The sequence below is a fragment of the Hydractinia symbiolongicarpus genome, chromosome 8, assembly GCF_029227915.1.
Source record: "Hydractinia symbiolongicarpus strain clone_291-10 chromosome 8, HSymV2.1, whole genome shotgun sequence".
NCBI lineage: Eukaryota > Metazoa > Cnidaria > Hydrozoa > Anthoathecata > Hydractiniidae > Hydractinia > Hydractinia symbiolongicarpus.
The window spans coordinates 4982681-5007876 of record NC_079882.1 but is presented as its reverse complement, the minus strand read 5'-3'; the positions used below and the strand labels follow the sequence as shown (position 1 = coordinate 5007876).

Below are 25196 nucleotides of genomic sequence, written 5' to 3'. Positions count from 1 at the left end.
GACAGTATGACAGTTCTGAATATTAAATGTGGTGTTCCACACGCAGTCAGAAAACTGATTCTCCAAAAACAACAACTTTAAACTAGTTTTTTGCCGTTTAACTTCGGAAACCAGGAGAATGAAGATTTCTCAAGACAAAAACACCCACACTTTGCAATTTCTTCAGTCGCTGCTGGTATTAGTACGGCCTTATGCTGGTACCTCCTGCTTCCCAAATGGAAATTCTGCTCTTCAGTTATTCTGCTGAGAAACGGACGACTTCACCCTGTTTTGGCCTTTTTGTCGGAAGACAAAATAAGGCTTAAGTATACTTTTTAAAAGTACTTCTTCAGGCTCAAATAATACTTAGGTTATACTTAATGGCAAAAATATTTGTTGGAATATGCTTAAAAAAACACATGATCAAGCTCAAATTATGCTTATTTGAAAACAATAATGCATTTAATTTTTAAACATAAGTAATTACAACTTAATCTCACTACATAGGTAATTCAGACATAAAAAAGAAAAAAAGAAAAAACTGCTCACGAAGCAAAAAATATAAAAACTTCACAACATTTTCTTATTTAGGCTTCCTGCTATGCTTAATGAGCGAATTTAACTAACACTGCGGATGCTTATAAATGTCATGCTTATAAAAATATATAGAGAGAGAATTTTTTGGCCTGAGGTGTGTTCTATTTCGGAAAATGTTTGTTAAAAAAATCAATTAATAAACCCTCGAGGTATAGCGTTCTGAACATCTAAAATCTACATAAAAAAATTATGCAGAAAATAGGTATTACTTTTCAAATTTGGATACCTATCCCAAAGATAAAACTCATGGAGCGGAATCCGGGCGTAGTGCATTTTCCCCCTAAAAATACCCCCAAAACCATATGAATATTCCATAATGCTATGTAAAATACTCCGTTTCAGTTAAAATTCTTTGTGAGAAATGGTAGTTTTTTAATGCGCTCTTGCGCCCTTAAAAAGAAAAAGGTAATTCCGATGATTAACTTTGAAAAAATTCCAACGTAGATTTGGTTGTAAAATACTTTTCCCGTATGTATGCCCTCAAAGTAGAGATATTCGCGTGGACTTTCATTCGCGCGCCTAATGAGACAGCTAAAAAAAATGGAAGAGAATAAGTTTGTTACTTTTTTACGATGGCCCCTATGGCTCACTTCTCTTCTCAATCAAAACACTTCTCTTCTTAGTCAAAACACTTCTCTTCTGTATAACAACACTTCTCTTCTGTATAAAAACACTTCTCTACTTTGATACCCAAAGTTCTCTTCCGTTCGAAACACTTCTCTTCTAAGTGCGAAACACTTCTCTTCCAAGTGCGAAACACTTCTTCCATAAGCTCGAAAATTTCCCAGACTGAATCTGGTCCTTAATATATGAATTTATCCAGATCTTGTTTATGAATAAATGGCACACCCCGGGCCCTGCGCATAGGAAATTTTGGACCCAGTAAAGTTTGCATAAATTCTTACAGGCCTCTTAAAGTTTCTGCAAAATTAGATTTTTCGCCGGAAAAACTTTGCGAAATTTCAAGCTATATTCTTATACGGTCCCAGAAGCGTAATACAAGATTGCTTTTTTTATCTAGTTTCCACTAACTTTGAACTTTTATGATTGCGATTCGGTGAAACTAGAACGTTTTGCGGCTTATAATTGACCCTACTTTATCCGGGAATAAACATTGATTGTGATGTCTGTTAGGAACAGAACTCGTGGTTTACAAAAACCAAGATATTTTTTTTGCAGCAATGTTGGGAAAAGAACTCGTGGTTTTGAAAAAACAAGATATATATTTCTAAAATCCAAGTATTTTACATTGTTACAGGTGTTGTATTACATATATCTTTTGACTGCATAAACAAGGCAATAAAATAATCAATAGCTCCATGAGCTGTATCTGGCTTAAAGGTTCCCTACTGCTAAAAATCAAGTTGAGCTCATATTAAAGATCTTTGAAAGTTGTGTATAAATCTTTTTATTTTTTTGAAAAATCTTTATCCGTTCTCGAGATATTTGTCTTAAAAGTAGCGCTAATTATGCGAAATTATGACGTCATGAGTATGCATTGAGCATAATAATGGTAACTAAATAAAAAAATTATGTAAAATGTTCAAAACCCGTCAAAGTGAATGGCCAGAAAATCTTTTTAACTCTATATGGCTTTTCAAAAATGTTAAATTAACTTCCTTGCAGAGCATACTCATGACATCATGCATAATTATTGAATCTTCTTAGTCCAAATTCTAAAGAACTAATCAAGAATTTTTAAAAAAATGTTTAAATTCCTAGACAACCTTTCAAGCTCTTTCATATGAGCTTAACTCTCCATTGGAAGAACTGTTTCCGAAAATTCAATAAATTCAGGCTCATTATCGTGATCTGGTACAGATAGTTAGCTAAATTCTCCTAGCTCATTAAGATCTAAAGTTTTTTTAAAAGACTCGCAACAATATAATTCTGGAACAAAGTACAATGTATCAGGCCTTCCACGGGGAGCAGTAGCACCTTTGCTTGGTGCTAACAGATGTTGATTCCAACGATTCGCAAATTCATTAAGGTTCTTTCTGATCAAATCCATAAAGCAGTAGCGTACACATTCAGCAATGAGTGCATCACCAGTATCTAAAAATCCTAAGTGCAAGTTCCCTAAAAATAACCTCCACCAACTTGGTCTGTCTTTTGAAAGTTGTGACCAAAAAGACTCAATTCTTTGTTTAGCTGTTGGTATACCAACAATAAAACTGCCAGTGCCAGCATATTTGTCATTATGCTAAGATCTTAATGCAATCTCAACAGCTTCCAAAATACAGTTTTCAGTACCATCATCAGACCTTACTCTTGTTGAAAAAATATGTCACATGGCGAGGGGACTGGTCCCGTGTAATAAACGTCACAAAAGGTTAAAATTACGCACCAATGATGTAAAATTGCAGACCAGATTTTAGAATTCAAGTTGTAAAGAGCCACATGCGGAGAAGTGTTAAGTGTAGAAGAGAAGTGTCAAAAAACTAAAGAGAAGTGTCAAAATACAGAAGAGAAGTGTTTTGTTATATAGAAGAGAAATGTTTTTGATTTGGAAGAGAAGTGAGCCATAGGGGCCATCGTACTTTTTTTCATTCATGCTTCTTCACTTCGATGGTACGAAACGTCATGCGGCGAAGTGGTGCTGCCCCACACAAAGTCGGGCCTTATGCAACGTCAGGCGAAAATGTTTGTCTGGCTTTATCCGCCAGACTTTGAAAGTTTTTGCCCTATGTGGTGCATGTATGAAAAATTACAGAGCTAATTGAAAAAGGAGGGATTTCTTAAGTGTTTTATTGGCAAGAAATATTTTAAGAACTGCCTTTTATTTCCACGATGAAAATTTCTTAAACATTTTTGCCATATGTTATTACAAAATATTTACATTTGTCTTTTAAAGAATCGTCGTTGAAAGCTACTTAATATGAAATGGACGAGTATAAAAATGCTCGAGTATTACTTTCTTGGTTCGTTGTTGACACTATCGCTTTGTAATTTTCAGTGAAAATGAAGAAGCATCCTTGGATTTGCCCCCTAAAACAACTAAGAACATACCTGATTCAGTATGTGACGATCTTGTGTAACCAGATGTATTAAGGTCCTTCATTAATGATAACGACAGAGAAGAAACGTTTGAGCTGGAAATGTGATAAGTGTAAAAAAAAATCTGTGACCGATGCCTTCTTTCGAGTCATAAAAGTGTTCAGGTTTAAAGGTAAAATCAAGCAGTAATTGGTTCTGTAAAACCTGTGTGGAGAATTTTACAGTATGTAATTGCAACTGATTATTTTATTTCGGCATAGCATCAAAATCAAAATATGCACATGCGCAACATCTTTACAGAAGTGAAATAAAACTAACACACAAAACGTCACGTCATGTATAATACTCACGATAATTTGTCATAAATTTTTATTTTTGCAGAGAACGAAACATCTAACGACGAAGAGAATGTGCTAGAGGCCAAGTGGACGAATTTCCTTAAAACGACGCGAAAAACGGAATCTCATCTACGCTTATTAAAAAATCAGCAGACCAGCAGCACAATATTCTTTTGACTTAAAAACCAGGTGGCGCTTTTTCGGTTGTTCTTAATAATAGAAAGACCCTGAATTTGGTTTACAATTTACTAAGTGCTTAAGCAGCTCGGCACCAGTAGAAGTTATTAGTTTCGTTTTATATAAGAATTTTCATGGTAAATTACCATTTGGCGGTAGAAAAGTGCACTTGTTACTTTGTGGGTGGTTGTTATTCCTTCCCAGAGTCAGTCAAAAATCGTCAATATTAATATGCCCTACTTTGGGTGTTTTTTTTTATTGCAATTAAAGTCGGATACTTTGGGTATCTATGAATGCATTTGGGTATCTATGTGTCCTCTATATGCTTTTGCTGAAATAGTTGTAGATTCAAAGTTTAAATTTTGGTTAAGTATGTGTTCATAAGAGCGAATTCTCGTTAAATTAAGTTCAGGCGTGAAAATAGTAAAGCTTAAAGTAGTTTAATAAAGTTATTTTAAGACGCAAGAACGCAGTTTCATACCGCGCAGGTCTAGGCGCTAGCAAGGCGCTTTATAGGGACAAATTTTTGGCTTGTTTTCATTTGTCTCGATAGCCCAAATAATTTTCATGGTCAGTTTTTCACAACTATTCTGGTTAGTGCTGCGAAAAGAGGCAGAAATGCAAAATCCTGCCTGATGTTTCTTTAACTAATTTTTTACTTTAACTGACGTTTTGCTTTTTAATAACACGTTTAAATGGTGTTGCTAACCCTCTTTGTGGTATATTGACATGGGTAAGATGTTGGAATCGAAGAAAACTTAAATTACTGACTTTTATAGAGAGGCAAGAGAAGACATATTGTTGATGTTGGTTTTAGGGGTTAGCTTCCTGTTGCAAGCTAGCTACATATACCATACATTTTGTGTTGTGAGGAATAAAGTAATGGTTAAAAAGGAACAATATTCTAAATTTGTTTAAAAAGTTATTTTCCATTAAATTTGTTTATTTTAACCACATTATATTATTTTATTTTATATTTCGCAGCGGTCAAAACTTTGTACTTTACAGATTAAAATTATTCCAATGCAAAATCGAGGCGTAGCAATTTTAAAGGCTAAGTTGGTGTTCGAACTGCACTGTTTGATGTTTTTTGAAGTTGAGTGATATTAGAAATGAGTTTTTATGATCCTATTTTTAGCATCTGGGCACTTTCCCACCTATGTATGTATGTATGTTGCGAAGATATTGTAGTCGGCGATGTTCTGGATTTCAATCCCGTTGAGTGTCAACACATAGCTCTGTATTCTGACTAATCGTTGGCCGGATGTGCAACACTTTTACTCGCTGCTTCACGCTCTTCATTGCCCACATGGTCTTGATTTCCTTCTTAGGATCTAGCTTAGTTCCGAATATGTTACTCATATTTATTATAGTTTAAGGCTGAAATAAATGCCGATTAATCCAATATATGAAGGAGACGATAAAGATACTTCGTTGAATTGAGTAGCGTTCCCGTTCTACGGGGTAGGCTAGGTGCGGGGCGATTGCGTGCTATGGCGTCCGACGACTATAATACACCACACAAGGGCAGTAAGACAATGTCCCAGAGGCTCCTTAACGAATTGGATAATGTCAATGAAAAGTCTGATGACATCGAAATATTGCCGCTACTCGAGAGCGTACTCGATGACACGAAGAGCCTGATCGAAGATACTACCTTTGGCGGGGATATCGCAGAGCGTGAAAGAAGAGGGCTAAAATGCGAGCTTCAAACGCTAAGGGGTAACCTCAAGCACTTGAAAAGCAAGATGATCTTCTACGACAGTGAGATCGACAAAGCAGAAGCCAAGGTAAAAAGGCTCGAGAGCAAGAAGGCCACGCCCGGGGCATCTGAGGAACAGCTAGCCATCTGGAACGAAGACATAAAGCAAGCGAAGGAAGACCTTGAACGACTACAGGAACAAAAAGAGGTCACGGCAAAAACATACGGTTTACTATCATTCAACACCCAAAGCCAGCTGCTACACATCAAAGAGACATTAATAAAAATCGCGGGGATGACACGTCACTCGTGGAAAAGCTCAAGATTCTCTTCAAGGAACAAGGCTTGACGATAGCAAGTATCGTCTCTGCTATCGGTCTGCTCATATCCACCATCGTACTCGTTGTGGGAAATGTCGGAGGAGCTGCTGCAACTGGAGGAAGTACTGGCGGCAAGTGTTTTGTTCGGAAACAGCTTGAAAGACTCGGAAAGTTCTTGAAGTACCCAGCAGGCAAAGCAGGCGCAGCACTACCAGGGATTATTGGCAGCGTGGTCTCGTTCTTTTTCAGATTTGCAGCAAAATTTGTAGAGTATGTAGCAAAACACCTCTGCCTCGCCATCGCAGGTGCTGTGGGTATAGTTGTTGCTTATATAGGTAACAGGAGGAACACACGTCGTGGCAAGAATCGATGAGAGTCTAGTATGTTATCAACAAACTAGACCTTTACTTGAATCATATGTATGCAAGTATGAGACCTATTCCCACAGTGATAAAAGTAGCCTTGGTTTCGTCGTGCTGAGTTGCATCAACTCCTGGCATGGTGTGCGACTCTGATTGGGGGAGCACCCTCCCCTTTAATTTCTTGCCTTGATGCTTGATGTTTGGAACTCTGTGGTCTGGCAGCGGTAATCTGCGGGTTAACACCAATCGAGAAATAGTCCTTGTTGATTAAGATCTTTTTCGTAGAATTAGTGATCTTACCTATCCTCAACCCCATATCACTCGGGATCATATACACTCCACGAGCAACACTATAATCGACCTTGCTACGTGCATACCTGAGTACATTCTCAAACTCATCGATCTTCCTACCTGTGTTGGTAGGCCTTTTGACGAGATCCTCGAATCTCGTTAAGTATAGACGTTGAGCATCGATCGAACTACCTTGATTGCCAATGATGTTGGACCTCGCGTTAGCTTGGCTCTGAAGTATGAGATAAGTGTAAAATCTTACGCTTTGGGATAACCGTTCAATACATATACGAGTGAGGCCTGGAGATGTTTCGAGAATCCATCGACTCCATGAATCTTCATCGAAATAACTAGGCCCGCTGCCGGGATAGTCTTTACGAATAGCTTGCCCGCTACTGAAGAGAGTCTCGTTCCTCCACTCTTGCTCACTGTCGCTTACCCCAAATTCACGTGCTAATTGCTGAAATTTTTGGTTGTTGAAAGGGTTGTTGAGACGTCGAAACCTATCGGAACCCGGTAGGGACACTTCGAGATCTTGAAGGATTTTACAAATCTGGAAGTACACGTGGAAGCGGTAAACGGAGCGAATCAGAGGCAAAGAGGTGGTTAGATGCTGCATAGAAATACCACAAGCTGAAGTTGCGCAGTAGGTAGCATTGAGCTGAGGGTTGTATAAAATCGAGGATTTAGCGGCCATAGTCAACAGTCAATCTGAGGGCAAGACCAAACTCTCTGTGCTCAGGAACGGAGTCTGCAGACTCTGGGTTAAGAAGGGATACGGTGTGTTAATTGATCAACCATTGCAGGACATTATGGGTTATGGGGCTGATGCCAAGGTACTATTCACAGAGGGACACCATGACAGCCGCTACAAGACTGACGGTCACCAGCGGCTGAGACTCACGTGTAACCAGTTGGATACGGATTACTGTCTTTTGAATGGTGAGAAATCCAATATACTGGCAATGCTACCCATCAAAGAGTTGACTGATTGGGGGGACATGCTTACCTGGAGTTTCGATAACCCCGCATACCTCCCACTAAAGAGTTCAACAGACAGATTAAAGAGCGGGACAGGCTCGCTAAAAAGTTCAAGATGCATGGTACGTGGATTAGATACACTGATCATGTAAGCGTAATAACTTCGGGTGTTGGTATTGGCAGTATGTTATCCGGAATTGGTGTACCACTCGCCGTAGCAATGGGGGTATCACGATCGCTGTGGGGTTGGGGCAAGCAGGTCTGAGGAATACGGGGAAGAGGCTAGATGTCAAAAGCAAAAAGCACGAAAGCATCAGGCTGCTGGCAGAGACCAAGCTAAATTCCGTCGTTGACTTGATCTCGAGATGTGTGGAGAATGGCGTGATTAGCGATTATGAATTCAGCTTGATTATGCAGGAAAAGCAACGGTATATGTTGCTCAAGGAGCAAATACGCCAAAAACCAGAAAGATCATAGAGTCCCTTATTGAACGGGAGAGACAGCAGCTGGTCGAGAAGGGGCGTGAGGAGGGCAAGCAGGAGCTTATGAATCAATCTGTTCAACATGTAAGCGGTATCTAGATGAGCAATTTAGTACATGGACAGTAACCACCGTTGTACGTAATGTATAAGTAATAGCAGGACCAGCACAACATTTTGCCCTGTATAAGGAGTCTCCGTTGGCATTGAAGGCACCGGTCGCACTCATCGCGGATCGCTTCGCAGTCGTTGCATTGCTTCCTTGTCATGTTTATTTGGCACTCACCTCCTACTCAACTGCGCATGCTCTGAATTTTGTTAATGTCAGTAATATTACTAATAGCGTGTGCGCATGCGCAAGAGTTATCAGAATCGGATTTGTCTTCGGATGCCGTCGGATTTACCGGTTTTGGAGGGTGGGAGGTGGAGGGGTGAGGGGAAGTGGTGGGGACAAGGGTTTGAGGGGGTAAAGGTGTGAAAGGAGCGGTTTTGTACTTATATTGACTCCCTCTTACTACTCCAACTGGAGTCATCACCATTTACATTCGGATGAAGTACCCATGCGAATTCAATACAGGAGGGAGGTTGTTGTTGAACCGCATTCAGGTGCAAACTATTGGTAGAGTAAACAAAAATCGATGTAAAGACCATAATGATAATATATAGTAGTCTTCATCTGTGTCTTGGTATTTTAAGTTGCACGAAGTTGGTTCGAGACAGAAAAATTCAAGTTAAAAAATGACGTCGGCCCAACCTCGTACACGGTTATCTAAGTTGTACGAAGTTGGCATTGTTCAAAAAAAACTCAACCTAAGTAGAGGAAGGTAATCGTTGTACAACTATGTTATTAATTGTTTGCGATCAGGGTTATAAATAATTTTTCAATATCTGCTTCTTTGTTGTTGACGCTGCTGAAAATCTGGAATATAAGTTATATCAAGCAACCCATCCACCACAGTTACCGGCACCTCAGACGGAGATCTCAGATTATCCAATTGGACCGAGCTGTTTCCATACACAGATTCTTTAGCAATTTCCTTTTGCATAAAACACGATAATATGAAGATAGACTTTCTTCGTCATTTGTATCTTTAAACGGAACTGGTTCAGCACCGTCCTCTAATTCGTCAGGCATTAAAGTATAAAAAAAGGATGTAATAAAATTGTCGTCCGTTTTTGTAGTTTATCTCTGTCTGCAAGAAAAAAATGTCTTACCAGTTTCGGGTAAATGGATGTTATCGTTTTGGCTATTTCGGACAGCAATTTGTGCATATAAGCACCAACAGCGTCTCCAGTAACGTTATCATAGGTACAATGATAGTTGAGAATTGTGACACTCGTGCCGTTTTCAAGGTCTACTTCCAATTTCAAAATCTTTTGAGCTAATGACTTGTTTCAGTCTCCATTGTGCTGAACATAAAAACACGCGTTAAAAGTTTCAATGTAAATTTAAAAATGTGCATTCAAAAAAGCATTCGAAAAGGACTCGAAATTGACCTACCTTTTCCGTTATGGAAATAACTTAAAAGGTTAGAAAAAATAATGTATTGAATGTTTTTGCGTTCTTCTCCGTTCTCGCTCAATTATTAACAAAACGAAAAGAAGATATTTTAAAAAAGTTATTATTTCATTATAAAAGTTTCATTTTTTGACGATATTCGCCACTGTACGAATATGGTCAGTTTTGTACGAGGATGGTCACTCCCAGCGCTACGGCAAAAAATCCCAACTTCGTACAGTGAATGACATCGTACGTAACACCGGATCCTCTTTCGCGTTTTGTTCACTGATTCAAAATGGATGTTTCTGGTGGGTCATTTTCTATATAGCTAGCTAGCTATATTACTTACAGGGCATGTTTAAAGCACATTGGCGAGATTTTAGCCAAAATATAATAGTAAATCATATATATTACATGATTTTTTATCTCTGTAGGTAGAAAAAATATTTGTTTTCTTGTCTGTGTTGTTAGCTAAACATGTCATTTTTAGAAACTTCATGCATTCCCCTTCCAATACGTTTCTAGCTAGCTACATAAGTATCTGTATCTGGCTATATTTAGCAGCCTGAGGCAACATATGATCAAAACCTATCTAGCTAGCTATATGTCAGACCAGTCTTCAAAATGGCAGAATAGACTGCCAAAGGCTAATACAAAAACTTGATGCCAAAGACAATTCGAAGTATTTTGCAACTCTTCTGATGTTGTTGGTTTATTTTGTACCAGGATGATTCATCTTTCTTTGTAGGCAGGAAGTTAATGACAAAGCCAGGTCATCAGCCCTGGTCATATGTTTGAAAAACCCCAGACCAAATAGCTAGGTTTAAGGAAAACATATATTTATATATTTTTTATGTGATAAAAACATCTTTGATTATCAATGCCACAAAAAAATTTGAAAGTGAATTTTTAAATTAACTGTTATGGCCTTTATCAAACAAAAGCCAAGTTGGCCTGTTTGTTGATCTGTGACGTCACACGGCATGCATACTCAAGATTGGTAAGAGGTTGGATAAAGTTTTACTTACATCAAGGAAAGGGTTACAGCTTCTATCATCCTAGGGCTCACAGAGCAAGTTATAATAAGGAGGAATTAAAAAAGTGACAAGGCAAACCATGAGAATTTGCGCTGTTAAAAATGTACAAAATGTATTGTTATTCTAACCTTTCGCTAGTGCAAATTTTGCAAGGAATTCGAAAACTTTAATAACATGCAGAAATAGGTAAAAAAACGTGATACTTCACTATCTCCATAACGGTAAAACTAAACTAAATACAAAGTATATTTACTCCCAAACATGATCTAAATTAATCTCAGACAATCGTATGAGACATACATCAGTTCGTTCATTCAGCATTCTCTCGCTTCGTTTATTCAGAATTAGTTTTTTTACATCCCCACACTAAAATACGTCACAAATTACTGAACAAAAAATCCTCATCAATACTGTCATGGCAGCAACTGTTGTACCACTTCAACTTTAAATATCTCAAGAACCATGGCTTACAAATATAAAAAAATTACATTCTTATACGTTACGTTCTTTAAATGAACAATTATAATGAACAATTTAAGGCTCACTTGTTATTAATTGTTAATTCTCCATTAAGGAAAGAAACTTTTGCAGTAAAAAAGTTTTGCCAAAAACCCCTACTTGGCCCTTTCATATAACTAACACAACCAAGCAACCTTATGTAAAAATTGAAATAAATCAAAAATAAGCTTGAACAAACATTTAAATATGGCAGAGGCTATTAGGGTCATTATAATTTCCTTTGATTCCCCTTTAAAATTTGGTGTTTTCCGCTTTATGTAGTGTGGTTTGTGCCGCTTTATGTGGTGTGGTTTGCCGCTTTATTTGGTTTTGTTCCAGGGTGTGGCACTACAGATGCAATATTTTTACTTCAGGAAAAGTATTTAGGAAAGAGAAAGAATCTCTATTTTGCCTTTGTAGATTTAGAGAAAGCTTTTGATAGAGTGCCACGTAAATTATTTGATGGGCTATGAAAAAATTAGGTGTGGATGAGTGGCTAGTTGCGATGGTACAGTCTATGTACAGTAATGCTAGAAGTCGTGTCAGGATTAACGATTCACTTAGTGATGAATTTAGTGTAAATGTTGGTGTACATAAGGGTTCTGTACTTAGTCCTTTGTTGTTTGTTCTAGTCTTAGAATCGCTGTTGATGGAGTTCAGAACAGGTTATCCATGGGAGTTATTGTATGCTGATGATTTGGTTCTCATAGCAGAGTGGATGGAAGAATTAGTTGAAAAGTTTGAGAAGTGGAAGAAGGGAGTAGAAGAGAAAGGGCTAAGGGTGAACACAACAAAGTCTAAAGTCATGATTAGTAGCATTGCAGTCAAGTGTGACCTTGTAGTTGGCCTTGTGGAGTTTGCAGGAAAGGGGTTGATAGTAACTCAATTTTTTGTCAGACTTGCAAGTATTGGGTACATAAGAAGTGCAGTAGTATTAGTGGAAGGTTAAGAGCTGACATTCAGTTTGTATGTAAGCGTTGCAAAGGTGAGATAATAGAGAATGAAGTATTTCCAGCTTCAATGATGTAAAACAGTGGCTCGTTAGAGATAGTTGAGAACTTCTATTACTTAGGTGATATGTTGGGCAGTGAAGAGGGTGTTGGAAGAAGTGTTACTTGCAGGATAGGTTCTGCTTGGAAGAAGTTCAGAGAGTTACTTCCTTTGTTGCTTAACAGAGTCTTGTCAATTGTATTAAAAGGTAGGTTGTCTGAGGCCTGTGTAAGAAGTGTTATGTTGTACGGTAGTGAGACATCAGTGAAGCAGGAAGATCTTGATCTTTTGGAAAGGTATGATATGAGAATTGTTAGGTGGATGTGTAACGCCAGTCTGAGAGACAGAAAGAGTTCAGATGAGCTAAGAAGCAGGCTAAGTCTCTGTAGAATTAAAGATGTTTAGCCAGATAAGAAGATTGAACTGGCTGGGGCACTTGGAAAGAATGGAGGGGGATAATTGGGTTAGAAAGTGTAGAGACTTGATAGTTCCTGGGGCATAGCCCAGAGGCAAACCGAGAAAGACTTGGCAGGAGGTTATAGGGACAGACTTGATAGAGAGGAAGTTGAGTTTAGATCTAACACAGTCTAGATCAGATTGGAAGAGGGTCATTAATATACCCCACCCAACCCATGCTAGCATGGAAAACGGACGTTAAGCCAAGAATGATGATGATGATGAGTACAGTAGCTCTTATTCAAGATCAAATTTGCATGAAAAGAGCATTTTTAGGCTGGTTTGTTTTATTTTAGTTCTCTTAAATGTAAATCAGTTAAAAAGAGATATTTTTTCTTAAATACTAATGCTAGTGTTTGTAGATTAAGTGGAGGTGAGCTTTAATCAAAAGTTACAGCAAAAGAACTAGCAGGAAGGGATTTGGGCACAATGCTGCAGACAGTTGTCAAGCCCTACTTTATGAGTGACATAAAAACCCAAACAAAAATGGTGTTATGTGCCTTCCTATATTGTTTTATAAGAAAGAAATCAGAAGCCCTGCAAGTACATTATAGAAATATATTATGTAACAATAATTAACTTGTTTTAAGGTCATCCATTTGCAAGATGTGCCGAACAGTTGAAATGCAGCTCCACTAAATATTCATTGTTTAATCTAACCAAAATAAATGATGAGAGATACGGTAAATAATTTTTTGTTTGTACAAATTAATTGAAAATAGTAAATTTTTATATATCTAAACTTATTTTTCAGAACATCTCCCATTCTCAATTCGTGTTATACTTGAATCTGTTGTTCGTAACTGTGATGGATTTCAAATTCATGAAAAAGATGTAGAAACAATATTAAATTGGAAGGAAACTCAACACAATGCTGTGGAATTTCCTTTCAGGCCAGCCAGAACAATCCTGCAAGATTTTACGTAAGTAGGACTTCCATATACACATGACACACTGGGAATTAACACTTCCCAAATTCTTAGTTCTGTCTAATTATTTCGACTGGGAAATATTTGTTGTTAGAATAAACTAAAACAACTCGTGATTTGTCAGTGTTAAAACTTTTTTATTGCAGAAAGGCAATGTTGGTCCCTATTTAGGAAAAACTACTGGTTCAATTTTTGTCTATGTCAATAATGTAGTTTGACCAACAAATTATTATTGATGGTTTTATAAGCAAAAAGCAAACCTTCATTAAAAGCAATATAAAAGCTCTCTGATGGAGTGTTGTGAGTGTAGTAAATAACAAAGTTTTTTTCTCCAACTAAAAAAAACGCAAACAGATGTTTTTGATCAACTAATGTTGGTGTTAAAACGTTCAGTTGGATAACTAATTAAAACAGAGTTTTCTTCGTTGTTTGAATTTTAGCCTATCAGAATAAGAGAATTTAATTTATTGTGGTCTCAAGCTTTAATAATTTTGTTTGCGCACACTATTCCTAAATATAAAAGTTATGAGGAAAATTCGAAAAAGTGAAGTAACAAAATTCCTTTGTCCCATACACTGCACGGGGGTGGCCGTTTTAGCATAGGGGAAAAGTGTTGTACAAGTTCTAGCAATGCTCAGCCTGGAATTTCAACTCAAATTAATAATAAATAAGTTGTGGTAAGTATTTAAATTTTGTGACCACTTGTAGAACAATGCAATATTAACATGTTGGTTAAGATACAGAAAGTTGAACAGCGGTTAATAATGACAACATTAACACTATATCAAGAAAATCATTCCTAAAATAATATTTCATTATTGTCAAATATTTTTTTTATCTTTTAGTTAATTTATTCTTCTTAAAAAGATGACCAGCGCTTTAAATAAAGTTTTCATACCTGACCATTGTAAGATTGTTACTTTCAAAGTCCCATTGATTATACTTTCCTAGAAACGTATGATCATGCACCTCAGGAATAACAATCCTTTTTGTTATATTGTCCAAAAATTCACCAACAAAATCCTATTCAAAGCTAAATTCCTAGCTAATCCACAAACACCTGACCCAGATAAGGAATTACATATGACTAAGATATCATCAACACATCTCATTTGTGTAGTTGGTAACCCCAGATAGCAACGGAAACCTAGTGATGCGATCCTTAAGTGATGCAGAGGTTAACGCTGATTAGGATGAAACACGAATGAAACAGATCTGCATAATTGCTATTACAAGCGAAACAGGCAATACATCGTTTGCATTATTCTATCTAAAATTAGTTTTTAGTTTTTAAACAACGGATGTTCCATGAAAAAATAACGTAAAAACATTCATATTTGCGAGGGGAGACCAATCACTCACTCCTTATTAATTGGGCTGTATAGTTAGAAAAGGTTGTTTAATTTTACAACTTTTTTTTAAACTGACAGGATCACTTAAAAAAACACGTTTTATGTGTTTGTAACCTATGAAGGATGACATGCGAACATCTATTTTGAAAAATCATTCATTGTCATTTATGACTCCAAACAGAAAAGTGGAGGAGCTGTACACAACTTTTGGATTGGCAACACTGAATGACTACCTGGATTTACCTTCACCCTAACTCTGAATACAATTAAAATGGCTAATAAAAATTAAAATCCTAATTCAAACTTTTTCTACCCCAATCCACACCTTCTCCTCCATTGCCTTTTGTTTTCATTATTAGTGGCGTTCCAGCTGTTGTTGATTTCGCTGCTATGCGTGATGCAGTTAGCCGTCTTGGTGGAGACCCTTCAAAGATTAACCCATTAACTCCAGCAGATTTAGTTATTGATCATTCTGTTCAAGTTGATTACTTTCGAAGGTTTGTATTTATATTACTTATTTGTATCTATTTCATTATTTCTTTGCTGTGGATCTTACATCAAACAATAACCATATTAGTGACGACGCCTTAATAAAGAACCAAGAGATTGAATTTCAAAGAAACAAAGAAAGATTTCAATTTTTAAAGGTATCCTTTATATCATATTTAATTTGTTTTTACATATATTATGTATATTAGGTGTTTCCAAACAGTTTTTTACACTTGCCAGCATTTTAAATATTTTATTCAATTTGTCAAAATAGTCTGTTTTTTCTAGAAGCTGATATGTAATTGCCCTAATTTCTAAAGAATACACATTTTCTGAATTGCATGCGAGGTCATTTTGTGACGCGCACATTTGTTTAGGCGTGTGATTCATCGGACATGCAAATGAATGTTTTTCTTCTGTCTGGGAAAGATTTAGAAATTATAGAAATGTCGATAAATTTAAATGTAAAGTCAGATAATGATTTAATTGGTTTGTTTTTACTTGTGGCTACACTTAAATTATTAAATGTTGTTAAAGATATGGCAACATTCTGAAATTTTATAAAAAAAACCTAATGAAATAAAAATGCCAATGATATATTGCCTGCTCCACTTCTATGTATAATTATGAAGATTTGTTTTATCTGTATCTCATTGGCATTTATCTCTGCACCAGTGATGGATTGCATGGCTATAGGTATCAGCTGTAATCCACGGTTACCAGCTACGAAGGGGTTGTATTGACAATATCTTAGTCTACATAATTATTTATCTGGGTGAGGAGTCTATGGATTGGCTAGGATGTATGAGTTGGCTTTGAGGCTTTTGTTGGTTTTTTCTTAACACCAAAATGATTATTAATCCTGGGATGGCTGATCATTTCTTCAGACTTCTAGTGATGATTGCTAGGATTTTGAAAGTAATAATCTTACTATTGCCAGGTTTAAAAATGTTTTTTTAAGCGCTGGTATGGTAGTCTTAGGAGAAAAATAAAATAAATAAAAGATAAAAAAATCTTTCACAATAACAAAATATTATTTTATTAATTTTCATAACAAGTTATAAAGTTATATATCATTCTAGTTGCCATTTAACTTTTGTAATTTAATTATGCATTTGATGATTGTTTGGCCAACAAGTTTATTTAATGACTTCGCTGACAACTTATGTGCACACAGGTTGAAATATCCCTGGTCCTGAACATTGCTGCAGTGTACAGTGGCAAAGAAATTTTGTTAATATTTTTTTTGGCAATTTTGAAAAGTAGGAAATAAATGTGCTGCCATTTCTAGCCTTGTGTATCTATTTTATAAACATTTTTTTGTTTAGTGGGGATCAAAGGCATTTAAGAACTTGCAAATCATCCCGCCCGGTTCAGGGATAGTGCACCAGGTATTTTTTATGTCTTTCTGTTTGTTTATTTTTAAACTTTGAAACCACACAATAACGTCTTTAGACTGGTTGTGTGTAAGTTCTTGTGAAGATTTCCTATTATTTTGTAGGGTAGTTGTTGTACTCATAATCTCAGGCTCCCTGTACATTATGGCATGCATGACAAAAAGGCATGTTCTACATTTCACTATTTTTATTAATATTTGAACAATTGTAGAAAAAAGGTTGGCAGACAATAAAGGAGCTGAAATTTTTATATTTATTGTGCACTTAAGTGGCTTTGTTTTTAGGATTTTTTAAAACATTTGTAAAAAACGCTAAATCGTTTTTGGGTATGCATTAATGTCATTGTCATGAATTAAACACTTTCCATGATGTTTTTTTTCTTCACCTTGCTGCACTACAATTGAAGTATACAGAAATTGATGCTAACACGAAAATTTCACTTTTTTTTGCATCCTCCATTTTTTCAAAACGCAGTATTTTTAAGGTCACACTCAATTTATGCTTTTATAGCATATTTCCATGTAATCTTAATCATCAGATAGATGTTTACGAATTTTTTGCTTTAGGAGATTTTGTGTTACCTGTCAAAATACTTTTATTCTTCTCAGCCTTAAAATATATAATAGTTTTTAGAGAGTTTCAGCATACCCACGTTAAAAATTGCCTTTTTTTATAACTCTTAAAATTAAAATAATCAGTTTCAACTAAAATGATTAAGTCAAGTGAAGTCAAAAAAGCATTCTAAACATGATGGCAAATTGTGCATCCTCGAAATAAAGCATTGATGTGGAGGGCCTGAGCTGAATTACAATAAGAGTGTGGTGCATTTGCTATTCCTTGCAGAACTATTTGTGCTTTCATTATGATTCAGTTTGCAAACAGACAATACTGGTATTGGTAAAAGAGACGTCGTAGAAGGACTTCTTTTTTTCAGAGGAATAATAATTTAACATTTTTAAAACCTGTTCACTACTCTTGTCCATCATACTAATAAATAGTTTATATATAGAACTTTGAAAATTATAACTTTAACAAACATATTTTAGAATAAACATTCATTTGCACCAGTTTTTTTTACATATATTTTGTAACTTTAGGGCTGTTTTTAATGTTTCTATTCCTGGTAGTAATTTTACCAGATATTCTTTAACTTAGGTTAATCTAGAATACTTAGCACATGTGGTGTTCAACGATAATGATGTATTATATCCAGATTCATTGGTTGGTACTGATTCACACACTACCATGATCAATGGACTCGGTATTCTTGGTTGGGGTAGGTAGCTCTACTTAGGGGAGTTACTGTTATAAGATATTCAGATAAACACCTTTATCAATGCATATTGATTGTCTTCGAAGTTGTGTGCAACTCTGTAGTTCAGTGTGTTGTTCTCTGTACTTTACTACTACTATAGGCAAATTGTTTTAGTTCTCCACCACCACCAATTTTATTTTATACAATCTTCCTATAATACAACCTTTCTCATGTCTACATCTTTGCAGGTGTTGGAGGTATTGAAGCTGAAGCTGTTATGTTGGGCCAAGCTATAAGTATGGTTGTGCCTAAAGTGGTTGGTTACAAGATTACAGGAGAGTTAGATCAACTTGCAACGTCAACAGACGCTGTCTTGACGATCACTAAGGTTAGTTATAAGACTGATAAATGTGATACAAGGAAATTTGTCCTGATTGTTACCTGGTGAATGGTTTTGATGTCTTACTTCCGACACTTTTTAGCATTTGCGCCAAGTTGGTGTCGTGGGAAAATTTGTTGAATTCTTTGGATCTGGTGTTGCATCTTTATCCATTGCTGATCGAGCTACAATATCAAACATGTGTCCAGAATATGGTGCTACTGTCGGTTTCTTTCCTGTGGATGATATGAGCATTCGTTACCTGAGACAGTCAGGTGAGTTTGTGGTGATTTAGTACTACCATTTTATCATCACTTTTTTATATTCATAAAACTATGCATTTTGTTTAGGACGAGACGAGAAACGTATTGATTTTATCAGCAATTACTTAAAAGCAAATAAAATGTATCGAGATTATTCTAATCCTGACCAGGACCCAGTTTTTACTGAGGTAGTGTATATCACAACTTGGTGAAAGAGTCTAGGCTGAAGAAATCCAGCTTGATAAATTAAAAAACTCGGAAAGCTTTGTGTTTGTAATTCTCAATGTTCAAGATGACAAATAAATTCAAAAAAGCTTAAGTGGAAGTAACTCCTTTCTTTCTCTGTTCTAGGTAGTTGAATTAGACCTTTCAACGGTTGTGCCTTCATGTTCTGGACCAAAGCGACCTCACGACCGTGTAGCAGTGTCGGAGATGAAGACTGATTTTAAAGAATGCTTGAGTCGAAAAGTTGGCTTTAAAGGTTTTGGTCTGCCTGACGAAAAACTATCAGCCTCTGTTCCATTCACATACGAGGGAAATGAATACATATTATCACATGGTATGGAATGCCCTTACACGTGCGAGCTATTATGATTCAATGACCTTAACCTTTTGAATTCATATTTTGATTTACTTTAGGTTCTGTTGTTATATCTTCGATTACAAGTTGTACCAACACGAGCAATCCTTCAGTCATGCTTGGTGCTGGTTTGTTAGCGAAGAATGCAGTTGAAGCTGGTCTCACTACTAAACCTTATATCAAAACAAGCGTTAGCCCTGGCTCTGGCGTTGTGACGTATTACCTGAAAGAAAGCGGTGTCGATCAATACCTTGAACAATTAGGGTGTGTCTGAAGTTTAATAAACTTCTTATAGCAGAATTGGTTCTAATTTAAATCGGAAAGTGTTCTTTTTTTATAGATCTCGTTGTTTTCTTCTAGATTCAATATTGTAGGTTACGGTTGTATGACATGTATTGGAAATAGTGGACCTTTACCAGATGCTGTTTCTGAAGCTATCGAAAAAGTGAGCACCCTGTTATGTTTTTATTTTTACTCATGAATACGCACAGAGTAAACCACAGTAACATACTGTAATGTTTTAATTAAGTGCCTGGAACGGATATTGAAAGTTCTAAGCATATAAGGCTCTGTTTATTTAAGGTGTCATAAATGAAGTAAGAATGTACGTAACATAATTTAATGTAAAGTAAAATGACAAAAACAAAATAAAGCCTAGTGTGTGTGTTGAACAAATAAATGAACTTAACAAAATATTCAGTATTTTTTTATTTTTGTATTGGACAAAAAACACCATCCCGGAAATAATTGGTATTGACCAGAACTTTTGAGGACAGGGACCTTAAAAAAGAAGTTAAAACGGATAAATTTTATGTACTGTATTAAATAATGTGTTTCATTAGGTATCTAATCAGTGAGCAAATAGTCGAATTATAGCGACAAGTAATTTAAACAATTTCCAGGGTTTTATTGTAGAAGAACTACTGTGTTCATCACGAACATACTGCCTGGCAGTGAGCGGGATTCGATCCGCGCTCCCCAGAACTGGGAGCTGCAGACGAACCCCCTACACTAGTGCGGCAATACGTTAGTGATGAACTCAGATAGTTTATCCGGATGGTGTGTATACATAGGTGCATATTTATCATAGCACATCCGTATTTCATTCTCAACAGAGAGGGTTCCAGTGTTCTCTCTCGTGTAATTTGATATAGCAATACGCATTTGATAAATAATTTTACTTAGCTTCAATTTCATTTCGGTTCAAATAACATCTTTGTGATTTATCTTGTGTTTTAGAGTGATTTAGTTGCTGTTGGTGTATTGTCGGGTAATCGTAATTTTGAAGGGCGTATTCATCCCTTAACACGTGCTAACTATCTCGCGTCTCCTTTGCTAGTTATTGCATACGCCTTGGCTGGTACTGTGGATATTGATTTTGAGAAAGAACCTCTAGGTAGGAAAAACAATGTAAAATAAATTACAACTACTAAACACTTTTTATGTTATGCTTTTATGTTTATTATACGATTTCTGTCCTTTAAAAGATTTACGAGATTATATGCACTGACCAAAAAAGACAGAACACTGCAGATAAAAAGCTTAAAGAGAAGAATGAATCATGTCAAATAGTTGTGTTGAAAACCACCTACTACATTAACTATTTTTCTTCAAGGTCACAACAAAGATGGTAAGCCAGTGTTTTTGAACGACATATGGCCGAAACGCGAAGTTGTTCAGGTATTGTAATGCTATTTCTTAATTATTTTTGATTTCACATCCAATACTTTATCATAATTTTACGATTCAACATTTTCTTAGGAAATAGAACGCAAAACAGTTATTCCAGCTTTATTCCGTGAAGTATACTCCAAAGTAAAAGATGGTAACCCTGCATGGAATGACTTAGAAACTTCATCTGCGTTGTTATATCCTTGGGATCCAAAATCGACCTACATTAAATCCCCTCCCTTCTTTGAGAACATGGTGGGTCAATATATCATGTTTGATTGTAAAATCAGTTGTTTTTAATGAGCTCTTACGCATAGTTTTTTCACTTTCAATAGTAACATTTATTTTATTTTTAAGACTCAAGAAACACCTGCGATGGAGAACATCGATAACGCTGCTGTTCTATTAAATCTCGGCGATTCCGTTACAACAGACCATATATCTCCTGCAGGTATGATATCCAGAACCAGCCCTGCTGCACGCTACCTGGGCTCACGTGGACTTACTCCAAGAGAGTTTAACTCGTATGGTTCTAGGAGGGGCAACGATGCTATCATGGCTCGTGGCACTTTTGCAAATATTCGTCTTGTCAATAAGTTTATGAAAAAGCCAGGCCCGAAAACTAAACACTGGCCGTCTGGCGATGAGGTAAGCATTTTAGTAAATTGTAATAATTTCGTTAGGGTTAATAATAAAAAAACTAATTTGGTAAAAACAAAAATTTGAAAGAAAATGACTTTTAACACGAGACCAGTTCGAATTTTTTTGGTTTCCATGCGTTTGAGTTTAAAATTTTTTATGCTGTAACATTTTCACTTTAGATGGATGTCTTCGATGCAGCTGATCGTTATAAGCAAGAGAAGCGGCCACTAATAATCTTGGCTGGTAAAGAATATGGCTCCGGTTCATCTAGAGATTGGGCAGCAAAGGGACCGTGGATGCAGGTACTTGGTACAACATATTGGCATGCTTGTGTCAATATAATCCCTTGAACGACGCTTTCTTTGCTCTGTTTTGTTGATCTGTTTTGTTGATCTGTTTTTTTATCTGTTTTGTTTTTATAATAGGGAATAAGAGCAGTGATAGCAGAGAGTTATGAACGGATTCATCGTAGCAATTTGATTGGCATGGGTATAGCACCTCTTCAATACCTGCCTGGAGAAAATACAGATACGTTAAAGCTGTCTGGAAAGGAATCATTTTCTATTGATATCCCTGATGATATTAAACCTGGTCAGAATGTCACTGTCAAGGTTTGTGCTTTTAATACGCTATCGTTTTTATACGCTCCTAGTAAACTTTCGCGTCGATATATAACGGCGTTAAAAAACGTCATAGTCCTATTTCGTCGACCTTTTATTGCCGTTGTTTTAAAAATGTTAACAGGTCAAACAGTCGTTAGAAGAGTCAATATTGATGTTAACTTTTTAGTAGCGAATACGCCGTGCTTGTTAGATTTGCAGAAATTATTTTTTTATGATTTTATGATTTTGGCAGAATAATGGCCAGGAAAATCTTTCTATTCGGCTAAAGAAAGTACCTCGACTCAAGTGTAGTTCTTTGTGACATAATTTTATAATCTTTTGACGAAGATTTAGCATATGAAACGTGTCAAATATTGCGTCAAATATTGCGACAAGAATTCTCCATTGTTATGAAACCTGCTGTATAAATCATTTTGACATTTTTATTCCTGATTTTTGTTTCCTTGATTTTCCGATTATCCTATCACTATCGCAATTATGCGAATTTCTAGAACTTTTACTCAATTCCAAGTATTTTTTCCGGAACCGTGAGGTGGCACTATATGTGCCAAGAAACCACGAGTCTTAAAGCCAAGCATTTTTAAGATATTAAGGCGCCCGTTTAAACCAAACCGGGGAAAGCGGCATGTTTCATTCTTCTGTACTGTACAAATAATGTCTTTTTTAGACAAACGATGGTCGTTCATTTGACGTAAAATCTCGTTTCGACACAGACCTCGAACTGGTGTATTACAAAAATGGTGGAATACTGAATTACATGATACGAAAGATTTCTGATTCTAAGCAATAATATACCGTACGTGGAAATATGCGACGAATCGAAAGTAGGAACATCATAATTCTGACATAAAAAATATTTTACTCTGTGACGACTGCGGTTTTTTAGCTTTTTGTTGGTCTTTTCACTAGATTTTTTTATTTTTTTTATAAAATTACGTGAATTGTGAATTAAAAGTGAATTGTTTTCGAATTTGCCTCTGGTTAAATGGCGGTGTTGGTATTTTTTATATGGATAAATACTGTATCAAATTAATTAGATTAATGATAGATAATTAACTCAAGTTAATATGAATATTTTAACTGAATAATTGTTTCCTCGTTTTATTGAAATGCAACAAAAAAATTCCTGGGTGCAATTTATCAATCTCTTTCACACACTTACTCTACTAAGAACAAAGTATACCACTATTCTGGGGAATTTATTTTTACCTTTCGAGATATGGATGATTTACCAGCTATATTAGTCATGCTGATAGCTAATATTACTGTTTTAGTCTGTGTGTTTTTTGAGTAGTGAGAGTTGTAATAACTTTCTTACTAACGTTAAGAATCTGATCACAATATCTCTTAAAACATTTTCGTCTTCTCAATGTTTATAATAAACGCGAATATGTTTACTAAGATGTGCCTCGTTTTCAAGCCCGCGACATTACACAGAATATAAATTCGGGAAAGGTGTATTAAACACCCTAACAATAGAAGTGAGAAGTCAGCCTATACAACACTGATAATGTGACACAAAGATCTGGTTGTTAATAAAGTCTAATAATCATGTTAACAAACTGCTTACCTAAATTAGCACAAATTTTTCGTCATTTAAAATAATTTCTGTCTCGTAAATGATTGTTTTTTCATTTTTGAATCTTTATTTATCTGAGAAACAACTAATGAAATGAGTAGCATGTCATGAACCAGCAAATTTGTTCCAGGCCTAGAATAAATTCGCTGGTTCATGACATGATAATATTTATATTATTCAATGCTAATGACCGGACAGAGAAGGGGTAATATTATGGAACTAAGGAAGTAAAACAATTGACACTTTTTATATGACATGCAATGCTCAATAAAATCAACTGGTAAGTTACGCAGTTTTGTAGGTTTCATAAGGAAAATGTGGATTTCGATTGGCGCACTTGCCTAACTGAGCAAGCCAGACCTTAAATTTGAACTGTATAGGCAGTAGTCAAAAAGCAACAAGTTAAACTTGAAGAAGAAAAAATATAATCAACATTATGCCTTCAGATTTCCATGGTTGTCCCAAAAATTTGTAAGTGGCTGCCAAAAGAATTTAAAATCTTGTTATTGGCATTACTAAAAACCTGGGAGAGTTGGCATCACGTTGCATAGTCGAGCGCTTAGTGCAGGTAAACTAGCATGACCAGGTTAACTTTTTAATGTTAAAAAATGTATACATCGGGAAAGAATAAGCTCCAAAATAAAGCACCAACTTTATACCAAAATTTTAACCATGAAAAAGTTTTACTGACCTTTTGATATCGACTTTTTTATCGATAGGGTATGGTTTTCGCGTTTGAGCGGATTGGTTCTGCGTAAAACGATGTTTAAAGAGTATCTCGCGATTACAAATTGGATTTTCTACATTCAAAAATGCTTAGTCTCGCACATATATTTATATAAATAACATTTTAGGGACATTGGACAGTTTTGTATTTTTAGACGCAATAGTCTCTTGCGTGTTACTCGTATACATGAATTGTCTTTCTCTACCTAAGTCACCAAGTAATTTTTTGCAAAATGAATTCCTATCAGAGGTTCTTAAATTAATCTTCTGCAATACAGTTCCGTATTAAAGCTCAAGTGAAGTCATAAACCTATAAACATTTATGGCTTATCATTAATCGTATATTATTGATAAGTTATAAAAGTTACGTTTTTAAACGCAAACAATATTATTTGTTAAAAAATACGCCTCTGCTGCGCCACCCGTCGTCTAGTGGTGTGTCACAAAAGATAGTAACTCCTGCGAATACTGAAGATAAAAAGGTTCAAACTTTTTCTTGGTACTCTCGTTAAAGAGAAATGGGTGGGAGAGGACGGCAGACAAGTAATGAAAACAATTCTACATATAGTTGCACTGTCGTAATATAATTTAGTTTTATAATAACTC

At 35.9% G+C, this 25196-nt stretch overlaps 1 protein-coding gene across 4 annotated transcripts; it reads left to right on the top strand.

Annotated features, from left to right (window-relative positions):
* The first annotated feature begins 9414 nt into the window (after window positions 1-9414).
* Window positions 9415-23638, top strand: LOC130654990 (cytoplasmic aconitate hydratase-like). Of its 4 annotated transcripts, none has more exons than XM_057457690.1 (21): window positions 9415-9532; window positions 13296-13388; window positions 13460-13628; window positions 15346-15483; window positions 15564-15633; window positions 16804-16866; window positions 16977-17036; window positions 18028-18148; window positions 18376-18515; window positions 18610-18781; window positions 18857-18957; window positions 19121-19328; window positions 19409-19613; window positions 19710-19794; window positions 20589-20745; window positions 20965-21029; window positions 21111-21275; window positions 21378-21668; window positions 21842-21964; window positions 22088-22273; window positions 22953-23638. In XM_057457690.1, exons 1-21 carry the CDS (start codon window positions 9430-9432, stop codon window positions 23073-23075), a joined length of 2838 nt encoding a protein of 945 aa, XP_057313673.1. In that variant the 5' UTR covers window positions 9415-9429; the 3' UTR covers window positions 23076-23638. The 4 variants fall into 4 exon arrangements, with proteins under 4 accessions (XP_057313673.1, XP_057313675.1, XP_057313674.1 ...); XM_057457691.1 differs by lacking the exon at window positions 9415-9532 and adding an exon at window positions 9769-10154; XM_057457693.1 differs by lacking the exon at window positions 9415-9532 and adding an exon at window positions 9770-10032.
* The last annotated feature ends 1558 nt before the right edge of the window (window positions 23639-25196 follow it).

Bases quoted from the DNA above. Each gene is read 5' to 3' on its own strand.
- LOC130654990 (XM_057457690.1), top strand. From the start codon at position 9,430: ATGTCTTACCAGTTTCGGGTAAATGGATGTTATCGTTTTGGCTATTTC. The intron at 15,634-16,803 runs GTATCCTTTATA...TTTTTTGTTTAG, and splicing joins AAAGATTTCAATTTTTAAAG to TGGGGATCAAAGGCATTTAA. The intron at 19,614-19,709 runs GTGTGTCTGAAG...GTTTTCTTCTAG, and splicing joins CAATACCTTGAACAATTAGG to ATTCAATATTGTAGGTTACG.